Source organism: Kryptolebias marmoratus, linkage group LG19 (genome assembly GCF_001649575.2).
Source record: "Kryptolebias marmoratus isolate JLee-2015 linkage group LG19, ASM164957v2, whole genome shotgun sequence".
Classification (NCBI taxonomy): Eukaryota; Metazoa; Chordata; class Actinopteri; order Cyprinodontiformes; family Rivulidae; genus Kryptolebias; species Kryptolebias marmoratus.
In genome coordinates this window covers 10,082,051-10,093,535 of record NC_051448.1, presented here as the reverse complement: position 1 = coordinate 10,093,535, position 11,485 = coordinate 10,082,051, and the positions used below count along the sequence as shown (strand labels likewise).

The window sequence follows — 11,485 nt, the reverse complement described above, 5'->3', positions numbered from 1 at the left end:
ACACACCAGCTGCAATGACAAGAGGACATTTATTTTGAAGACACTGAATGATGGGACGCATTTGTTTTGCGTTTGTCAGCTGCAGATTTGAACCCCTTCTTGACAACCTTAACACATCAAAATGAGTCAAGGAAGGAAAATTTCGAAGCCATCCTAACCTAGAGATAAAAACAAATAAAAACCGTAAAGTTGTCAAACACTGTTTTTCTTCCTGAGACTTTTATCTTGAAGGCAAATGATTACAAAATAATAAATTAAATTGGCATAAAACGAAACACCAAAAACACAAATTTAACAAAAACAAAAGCACAGGCAATGGAGACCAGGAGGGTTAGGTGAAATATGTCGATCACACGTTAGCTTATGGTTACGATTCTCTGATGAGGAAACTGCACTTTAGCCGGGTGGATAAAAAAATAAAATAAGATAAAATGCACAGATTTTTCTAATACTTCTCAAGGCAAACGTATTTCAACAGTACAAAACCAAAGCTGACATTGAAGGCTGATTTTCATCCAGGTGTCACCAAATCTCTCATGCTGCTGCACAAATTCCGAGAAATCTGCTTCTGAAAAAACCTGCAGTGCATTTAAACAACTCTTAAACACAGTTTCATATTTGGCAAGCTCAGTATTTAAACTTTGGATTAAGACGAGGCTCCATAGATGCTTTTAGCGTTTGACTCTTCACACACGTGGAAGTGACTCCCCCCCCAAAAAATAAAAAAAATAACTATCACCATATACTCTGCTGGCTCGGTCAAACTCACTCATGCCCTTTGAGTTGGAATTCTTTGAATTCATAAGTGTATTTGGTTAAACCCTCATTTACACATTTTACTTTTTACAATTTACCAAAACATCTTGTAAACCAGTATTATAACAACTGACGTAGCTCAGCACAGCTTCATCCAGCTGTGTTCGGAAAATTTAGTCTCACAGTCAGCAGATCCTTGGAGTTGGGGTTTTGGAGAAAGGTTATGAACGTATAATTTCTTATCTGTTGTAGATAGCTGCTTAGACACCATCGGATTGAAGAAACAAAGTTCCATTCTGATCAAAGCTAATGACTAGGTAAGTGAATTACTGCCACCCTGAAATAATTACAATCCAAAAATATTACATAGCAGTTCATGCAACTGCTATTTTATAAACATTTACACCACTGTCAGATGGTTATTTTAGCAGAAATACTATAATATTCATGTAAGAAGTGCTGCTGCTGCTGTTGTTGCAAAGAACCATAGATTTATACATGAATGAAAGAGAAAGGTGATAATGTTTCTGCTGAATGTTTAGCTTTCTATAACAAGGAAGATATTGACTGTCCATAACCTTTCTACAGAATCCCACTTCAAAACCAAAAAAAAAAAAAGATCTAAACTATCCCTTTAATGAGGTTTGGCACTTGGAATAGGCTTGAAGAACTAATATACACACAGTATTCATGGCACTTTTCAAACTCATGTCTCAAACCAGTTTTTGTGACACCAGCCCTTTTTTTTAACAGTTCGAACGTCTCTGAAGCTCGTTCCAACCTTTGGGAACGTTTCTCAACACATTTAGCTGTAGCTGTCCAGCTTCAGCTCTAATCTCTCCTGGAGATCACAGCCCAATTATTTACTGTACAAGCCTTAAAACAAGCTCAAATTCAAGTCAATCAAACTGACCTTATATTATTTCCCTCTGTCCTTGGTCTGTAATTAAATAGAGCTTTATGTTCTTGATTTTCTCAAGTCCAACATGTTGAGCCTGCAGAGTGAAAACTGGATTCACAAAAAATGCATCTAAAAGAGGTGAAACGCTGCCATTGGCCCCCCAGGCCGCCTCAAGCTGTCTTTGGACAGTTTTAGCCAAATATCTTTCTGGTTTTTTTGGGGGGGGGGGCTACTGTTCAAACAGCCCTCAGGGATGGACCAGCCAGCTGTTAGCATCCTCCAGGTCGGACTCTAGCTCCTCGTCTTCATCCAGAGGTTTCGGGGTCCGGAGGGTCAGCTCACGCAGGAAAGCAGACGAGTACGCGGGGGGCTGGGAGGCGGACTTCAGCCCAATTTTTTTCTTCGTGAGGTGGAACTGGTCCCGGATGAAGTTGTAAAAGTCATACTCGTAGCGCATGCGATGGTACAGCACCTGCAGAGCCTCCAGGGTCGGCGTGTGTTTACGGACCGTGCCAGTCAGGTTCCCCACCTTTTTATACTCTTTAACACAAAGGTGGAAAAAAAAGAGAAAAATAAATCAGTTTCTGACTGCTGTCTAAGTTATGAATTTCTGAAAACACAGATCCATAAATTCATATACAGTCTAACACAGTGGTCTCCAATCCTGGTCTTCGAGGGCCACTATCCTGCATGTTTTACTTGTTTCTCTGCTCCAACACACCTGATTTGAATCAATGGGTGATTAACAGGCTTCTGCAGAACATGAAGAGGTGATTTAACCACTGAATCAGGTGTGTTGGAGCAGGGAAACATGTAGCACATGCAGGATAGTGGCCCTCGAGGACCAGGATCGGAGACCCCTGGTCTAACATATAAGCTCTAGATGCCAATTTCTTGTCTTGTTTAAAGACTAGTCCACTAAATGTGATTTATTCGGCACGGTGCACCAACCGGGGCTCTTATAGATGTCGAGCACTCCAGAGAAGTAATGAGGTAAAAGCCTCTCCAACATGAGCAGAACATCTTCCAGCTCCTCCAGGATGCCTACGAGGAGGTAGTTTTCCAGGACATTCTGCTTGGCCCTCTCCAACGCCCAAACACCGGGCTCCCTAAGAGACACAAAACAACTGTGAGCTTTTTCTGAAGGGAACAAGTGGAAAAAATGACAAAACGGCTCTAGTTCAGCTGGATGTGAACGTGAACATACCTGCACTGAGGGTGCTGTCCACAGAAGTAGGGAATGATGTAGAAAACTCGAGGGTTGGAGCACTCTGGGTAATTCTCTAGAATGCACACATTTATGTCCTGAAAGTAGACAAACGCACAGCATTGATTTTAGCTTGTAGTGGCCACTAGAGGGAGCTCTTCACCTAAATGAACTAAACGTTGAAGCGTATTGAAATATAGATTCAGTCCCTCAGGTGAAGAAACATACTGTACTTGTGTTTATAATTTCCTGTTTATGAAACAAATAAAATGACTATAAATACAACAAAAGCAGAGTTCTTATGACTTTTGAAAAATAAAGAAATAAAGCTTTTTAAGTGCCATTTTTCCAGTTTTTTAACACGTTACTATGATGATAATTAACATGCTCTTTAACAGTGTGCCTATATCAAATTATAATTTTAATTCAACATAAATATTATATTTTCAAAATAATAAGAGGTAAGAAAAAAGAAGGAAACACAACAAGGTTCAAAAGGTCTAATTTGGGTTCTAAAAATCAGTTAAATCAGGTAAAAATGTTAAAACTTTAAACATGTTAGTCTTTAAAGACAGAAGTCTACTTTTTTAAAGCCATTTTTACCTAAGTGTAAACAAATCCAGCACACAAATTGAAACCAGTGAGGTGCTCGGAGTGAGAAAAAGGGCAGTGCAGCTTGCAGAGTTTTATTTTCTAACCTGAATCACAAACTAAGAAATGAGACCAAAAGCAATGCAATTACAGCTTCAGGCTGATTTTTTTTACTCAAAATGTAATTGTTTTCCAAAAACACAACATGAAAATTCAAGCTTTTCCAACATTTCTACACGAACCCTAGAAGAACTCTGCATTTTATGATTAAAGCCATCAGAACAGGCATGATTTGATATCTGAATGTGGGAATCATTAAATAAGAAAATGAACAGAGATTAAACACACAACTGAAGCTGGACAACCACTAAGGGGTGAGTTCAAATCCATGTCAGGTGACGTAAATCTCATGCACAGATCAACAGCGAGAAGTATTGCTGTTGTTGCCCTCTGTGCACGGAAACATGCAGAGATGCTCCAAGCAGCAGCAGGCTGCAGGAACGCGACAGAAGGCGATGACAGGCCTGCTGTGTTAAAAGAGAGTGAAAACATAACGGTGGCGTCAAAGCTGGCCCGTTCAGATTTCTCCCCATTAGTCTGTAAAACAGAGAGATCTGTCAAAGTCAGCACTGAGGACAACACAGACGAAGCTGAGTCAGAGACAACCTGAGGTTGGACGTCTCCCAAGGAGCTTCGAGCTGCTGCTGAGAAGAGCCTAAAGGTGATCGCTGAGAACAAGCTGGAAACATGACAGGCAGCGTGTAAGAGTAAAGATCACGCTTTCATGTTCGAGCGGCTGCGTGCCTCTGAAACATCTCTATATGCTGCTTCATGTTGAGTCGTTTTTTTTGTAAAAAAAAAATTCATACTGCCTTCTTATTCAAGTGGAATTAAGAAAAAAAAATCTCAGCAGATGCTGTGCTGCTTAACACATTTCTGTTGGTAATTTTTTTACACTTCATAACATCTGTTATGAGTAATCAGGCCAGTGGGAAGTTGTTCTTTGTTCTTTTTTGCATTTTTTTTTTTTTTTACATGTGGGGGCAGCTAAAACCCCAAATCCAAACCACTTGAAGAGACACTGAGAAGGAGCAAACCAGAGAGAAAGGAGGACGAAGATTTAACTTTATTTTCCCCTGATTATCAAGAAGAATATGAAATCACCAGCAAGTAAAATGACTTCATCAAGACTCAGCAGGGATATCAGGAATGTGGCCTTATGTTTTTTACTGATACATGACACCTGCTTTTCAGACTACATGAGAACACAGAGACTGCAGGCAGAGTGCTATAAGGAGTAAAAGCTGCTCTGTTTGTTAACAAATGCAGGAATCATGAAGATAAAAAGGAGCGACTTTAACCCCAAACTGCAATGAACCACAGAGAAAGTTAAACTGGGTTCATATCGTTTTCAGTTTTGTTTTCCCTTCCGTCTCTTACAGCTGCTGCTTAGCTTCAAACACAACCCCTCAGTACATTTAGGACAACATCTGGAGATTGTAGTTATGTCTCCCTCACTGCTGCATTCAAAGCTTTCTCTTTTTTTATTTGTTTGTTGCAGATCAGTGCCGTGCAGTTGTATTTTTGCTTCAGATCCAAGCCCCTCTTTCTACCCTTCAGAAAGAGTTAAGAACTGCAGCATTGTTACTGTACAGGTCACGTCCCGAGTAACACAATGTCTGAACTTCTCGTTCTTATTTTCAACAATACTCTGTTGTTAGTCGTGTGCTATTTTATCCAGAATGATGTAAGGCATTCTTGTCTTATCCTTGATTTTATTTTGTTTCCTATTGCTTTTAATTTAACCAGGAAGGTCTATGTCGGGGTACAACCTCTCTTCTTCCAGGGTGTCCCAATCCAGATGGCCACAGATACGAATAAAAAACAGATTCATACACAAGTTTCATAACAGCAACAAAAAAAATAAAGTTATAAAAAGAAATTTAATTGTTGCCATTTACAATCTTTTTTTTTGTCACGGTGAGGTTCCAAAGAACCTCAAGTTATGCAACACTGTTACAGTACATTTCACACACACACACACACCCATAATCAGTGAGTAAGTTACAGAAACCACTGAAAGCAAAATCAGAAACCGAGAAAGTGATTAGCTGCTAAAATCCCACAGAAAAATGCAAGTAGGACTCCCTGACACACCATGTTGTTGTTTTTTCTTCCAGGAAGTCCTTCCTTCTCTGATAACAGACTTTCACTCCTCAACTTATTTATGCACACCAGTCAAACATGTGCATCCTGACAGAAAATGTGCACTCTCTTTAGAAAACCTCAGGTCTATTTTTCCTATTCTCACAGTGGGTTGGATGAAGTGAGTCGTCAGTTAATTTGTAGCCAAATAGAACCTAATCTCTATAATCCAATGGTCTCCCATTATAAAGAATGGAACATGTGAATAAAACCAGGATATAAACCTTCCCAATGGGAAAATTTGTCTCAGTCCTCAGAATGAAATTTCATATAAGTAGTTTGTACTTTTCTTAATGGGGGTTCATATACAGTCATATTGTCTTGTATTTTAATAGAAGAACAACAAAAAAAGATCCACCAAACCATATCAAGAAAGTTATTATCTCATAGAAAAACCCCTAACTGCTGTTGAACTCCCTAAGATGCCTCTTTGGCACACCGTGCTTATATATTTAAATACATCACTATAAAACACATTTCCATATTGCTCTCCTTGCTCATTTGGGAAGTTTAAAGCAAAGAAGGAGCCACTGTTTCAAGGTAACAGTTTGACTATTGTGCTGATGAATCAGAGCAGAAGGGGCTTAAAAACGCCAAGGAGTCAGCAGCTAAAATATATCGTTCAGACAGTAGATACAAGATTTCCAAAATATCTTTAGGTCATATCATGTGCTGTTCTGATATAATCAAAAGTCACTCAAGAGTCTAAAGGTTCAATAAATTTAAAACCAAAGTCACCAAGTTGGCTTCTTTGCACTTAGTCACTGATGAAGAACCAACTGACCAATCAGAGGAGACAGTATGAAACTGGTTGCAGAACCAGGCTAAAACAAAGCATTTAAGAAATTTCAAACTGAACAGGTGGTACATGTGGACATATAGAATAAATATTAATATATTTAATATAGAGAACAAATATAAAACTATAAATCTGTAGTTGTGCATTGATATGGGGCTTTAAAGCTGTAATAACTGACTTTGCCACAAGAGGGCAGCAGAAACGGGTTCCACAACACAACATTTGCACAGATTTCTGTTACATGTGCCAGCTTTTCAGCTCTTACAGTGACAGTTACTTAGCATTAATTTGAAACCTTCTTCAGTTCTGTTTTCGGTTTCTATTATTGTACTAAGTATCTAGATCTTAAACACAGTTCATCTGTCGACTGTCTGGTACCAGGAAGGGATGTATTAAAAAACATTTTATATACAATATACAGTATATGATTTTAACTAAATACTTAAAAACAACATTTCCTGTATCTTACGAAAAACATTTAGTCTATTAAATATTAAACACCTAATAAAATGAGAGCAGTGCCCATTGCGTCAGTTGCTCTGTTGTGCAATCAGTCCTTTAAGGAGTATAATTTTCTAACATACAGGCCTGTTAAGACATGATTTAGTCCAGTAAAATCTCTCCTATATACCGTGCACTTGTTTGTGTCAGAGAGTGTATGTGTCATTTCAGCTGACTGCAGGTTTCAGTTACCGTGGGAATCTTACCTGATAAGACCAGGATTTTTTTAGCAGCGACACCTAATCTATGTTGGATTCACTTCACTGATTTTTATGCTTGTGTTTACAGTATATGCATATTTTTATACAAATGGACATAATGCACACACATATATAAATATATGTATGTATGAGCATTATGTCCATTTGTATAAAAATATGCATATAAACATATATATTAAATTTTCTTTTATAAAAAAAGATATTGTTCATTGAAACACATCTAAATACTCAAACCTTTATAAGGAGCCAACAGCTCATCAATCTGGTCAAAATTAAACTTTATTTCTCCAACATGAGGTCATTCTAAAAGCTCTCTGCAACAGGTAAGATATTAATTGTTCACAGCCTCTACACAAAACTGCGCTTTAAAAAAACTGAACTACTGTATCTTTTCAATCTGACAAGATTAAGGCAGTTTTACAATCAAAATGAATTCATGGAAGAAGAAATTCCTCCACGTCTCTTGTGGCAGCCAGGCCCTGTGCTTAAACCCCACATGTTTGTGTGAGTTTGTACACATGATGTTTTCGAGTGACCGCTGCATGCCTTTGTAAAGTGCAGCGTATGTGAATGTAAAAAGGGGTGCGGAGACTGATGGAAAATCCACGCCGACCGCAGGAATGTCTCAGGAACATGTGCATCAGTTTCCCCTGGCTCCTGGCGAGCAGACTGACAGTGTTCTTTCATTGACACCTCTCAGGTACAGTCAGGGCAGCAGCACGGAGGCCTGACGCTCACCAGGCAGGGCGTTTATCCAGCACACATCCGAACTCTAACTGTTGACACGCTGGGAAACCCGTGCTGATAGACACTTCAGGAATCCACACTTGCCAGGAGATCTATTGTCTGAACTCTTGATTTTGTAACAACATGGAATGAAATAACCTTGTCATTTTTTCCAGGGGCTAAAGGAATGGTTGAGCTGTCTGTCGGAGCTCATTGGAGTTGAAAGCTTGGCTTGACTAAACAGCCACTTGGCTTTAAAGATTAACCCTGAATCTGATGTTAAACTGGCTTTTATTTGAAACATCAAATTCTTTCTTTTAACACCTGTTACGCATCTTTTTATGTCTGAGGTGTGTATGCTTTCAGAGGCATGCACATTTTGTGGTGTAGATGGTTTTCAGCAGCTGTATACACCACAAAGCAGTGTGTTTTTGCACCTACTGCTTTTGAACAAGAACATACATATATATATATATATATATATATATATATATATATATATATATATATATATATATATATATATATATATATATATATATATATATATATATATATGCATATATGTAAATTTTGTTGAGGTACAGTAATTTAGTTCTCTGTAGAAGAAGAAAGTATAGAAGTATAGATGTGTGGTATGAGACGAAAGCTTTCATTTCCGGAGATGGTATCCCTTTTGCGCTTTGACTCACAGCAAAACACACATACACAGGTAATGAACACAACTTCCTCCTCCTCTTTGACTGTAGCAAGGGGCCCCTGCGCTCTGCATACTTTAATAACTCAACTCACATGCTCCAAAAATCCAGGGAAAGCAGTGCGATACTTAATTACACCCAGTCAAACTCGAGTCAGGCTGTTAGCCCGCTCAGCTCTCAGGGTCCCTGACAGCAGAGAAGACTTATGGGAGGAATGACTGAAGCTCACAAGTTTATGCCTGGATAATTATTTTAAATCCAGAACAAGTCGAATAGTTTTGTTTTAAACTACCTTCTGTAAAAATGTCAAGTTTGACATTTTTTAACTGAAACATCTACATTTAAAGAAGTACTTCACTGCCAATTGTCGTGCATATCATCAAGTCAGGCTTTTTTTTTTGTTAATTGCTCTTTCTTAGCATTAAAAAGCAGACAGAGGAAAAAAAAGATTAAGGCCTTATAAAACTGTATGCACTGAAAAATATAAGATGTCTTGGTTTTATGTTGGCGCTATGGGGATAAACAACTCTTCAAGGCAGCTGTTGGATGCTGAGTTTTTCACGTGTTAATTCAGGTCTGTAATTGAAATCATATTGGGTTGACATGAGGCCCTACATTTTGCCATCTTCCCAGTGTGAACAAAGCATGTGGAGCATTTTCAAAGAGCACCTTTCACATTAGATAATTATTTGTCAGTAATAGAACATCTTGTGGAATGTTTGATGGCTGCTATAAATAACCACACTGCTCATGTGTCAACTAAGCTTTATGTGAAGATACCATCTGTTCCTATTAAGTACTAAAATGACTCTCTCAAGTCATTTCTGTGCCAAACATACTAAACGCTTCAGCATTTCATACGATAAGCATCTTTAAAATTGGTTTAGTCAAAGTTGATAAGGGAGTAAATGAGCTCTGAAGGAATGAAAGGCAGATAAATGGGAAGAGTACTAAAAAAAACAAACAAACAAACAAACAACAAACTGTATTTAGCTGGCTCCTTAAATATAAAACTGGAAAAATATTTAGAGTCGGTTCTGATAGCAACAAAATCATAACTAGAGCAACTGAGAGCTGAAATTTGATGAAGAAGCTGAAACTGAGATGTAAGAGCTAAAAGAATAACACGAGCTAACAGCTAAAAGTCTAAAGATTAAAAGTAACAAAATGTCAGCTAAAAGTAGCAAAAGGCTACCTAAAAGCTAAAAGTAGCATAAGAAGACAAAAACAGAGTGAATAAGCTGGAGCAGATTTAGTAGATAATGTTTTTGAAGGAACCAAAGAGATCTTAGTGTATTTCTATGGGAAAAATATTTATAAATCAAGTAAAATACAAAGTATAAAATACGTATAAAAGTTTAAAGAAACAAAAGTCACAGCACCCATCCCCTAAATGAGATGGACGTTTTGATATATGAGCAGCTAAAGTAGCACAAACTACGCAGAGATTGTTAGATTGCAAAAAACACACAGAAAAATAAAAAAATTAAAATTAAAAAGTGACCTTTTTAAAAGCCTCAGTTGTTGGCTTTACTTCTCCATGTGAAACTGCAGCTCCTGTATATCAGCTGCTTCAGTTTTCTACATTTATCAGTTTAAATTAGACACGTTCAATAAGAAAATGAAGGACTCACCAGGTATCGCTCATCATCTTTCATCCCCGGAGTTCGGATCAGGTGGTTCTGCTCCCCCCTCCAGTCGCCAAAACGACGGAAGAAATAGTTGGAGAGGAACCGGTTTATGGGGTCCCGGATAATGTTGATATAAACAGGCTGGTTTATTCTGAACCTGACAACAAGGAATTTAAAAAGGAAAGCATGCCATGACAAACCACAAACATTAAGAAACCAAACCACCGATAAGCATTTCTTTCTGCCCCTGCACCACTGCACCATACCTGGTAAAGTTGAGGAAGTGAACATGTCTTGTGTAGAGAAATGGTTGTGGAATTTTACTGATGTTCTTCATCAGATCCACCTGCAGAGAAAAACACAAAACCATTCAGTACAGAACCAAGAAAAGTCAAAGGTTTAGAGGCTCCTGACAATGTTCAAGTCAAACTGGGCACATTTCAAAGGAATTTTAAAGGAATTCCTAATGATCATAAATCCGAAAATAAATTACCAAATGCCGTTCTCGCATATGACATTAAGTGAGGAATTTAGATTATGTGAGGTTAAACATTTAAACTTTGACTGTAACACTGAATAAAACACAGTTTGTGTCATGAAATGGCATTAGCTGTGGTTTGGAGTTCACCCTGACAACAATCTGACGAATCCAGACCGATTTCATACCAATGTCATGCCAATGCAATGTTTGCTTCTCTTGGAATATTCCTTCCTAAATATTTCTGTCTTCTGTTACTAATTAGAAAATTCACCTTTTAAAAGCTGTAATTCAAGAGTTTTCATCCTTTGTTGAAAATCCCCCCAAACTACTTTCCTAAGGGGGTTTCCAGGTCTGCATGGGCTAAACGTGTGATAACGAGCCAAAATCCACCATATTCATTCATCTGTCTCTGAAGACTGGATAACTGCATCCAAAAACTTGCCAAAATACCTCCATATAGATGATGCAAATTAAGACTCTGCACCAAAATTGGAGCAAATTATGATTTTTAAAAGTAAAAAAAAACAAAACATTTACTCTCAGATGTGAAATTTAAGAGATGTCTCCCAAAATCTTAGGGATATTCCAAGGGATCTATTCAAAAAAAGTTAAAAAACAAAAACAACTGGACTTCTATTCTGTAGCTGAAGACGTTTCGCTTCTCATCCGAGGAGCTTTCTCAATTCAGAAATAGAGAGTGTGGAGTTGAGCTTTTAAAGCTGAGATGTGATGTAAGCTGGATTGCTTGCAAATTGTTCTCACTCTCCT

The 11,485-nt window shown here is 38.0% G+C and overlaps 1 protein-coding gene across 2 annotated transcripts in view; it reads right to left on the bottom strand.

Annotated features, from left to right (window-relative positions):
• Positions 1 to 10: 10 nt before the first annotated feature.
• usta (uronyl 2-sulfotransferase a) overlaps positions 11 to 11,485 on the bottom strand; it is a 52,633-nt gene continuing 41,158 nt past the window's right edge. For both annotated transcript variants that reach the window (XM_037981422.1, XM_017423299.3), the window contains 5 exons: positions 10,503 to 10,582; positions 10,240 to 10,393; positions 2,865 to 2,962; positions 2,609 to 2,766; positions 11 to 2,197 (listed from right to left, as the gene is read on the bottom strand). In XM_037981422.1, coding sequence (XP_037837350.1) covers positions 1,905 to 2,197; positions 2,609 to 2,766; positions 2,865 to 2,962; positions 10,240 to 10,393; positions 10,503 to 10,582 — 783 coding nt within the window. In that variant the 3' untranslated portion in view covers positions 11 to 1,904. The remainder of the gene's footprint in view (positions 2,198 to 2,608; positions 2,767 to 2,864; positions 2,963 to 10,239; positions 10,394 to 10,502; positions 10,583 to 11,485) is intronic.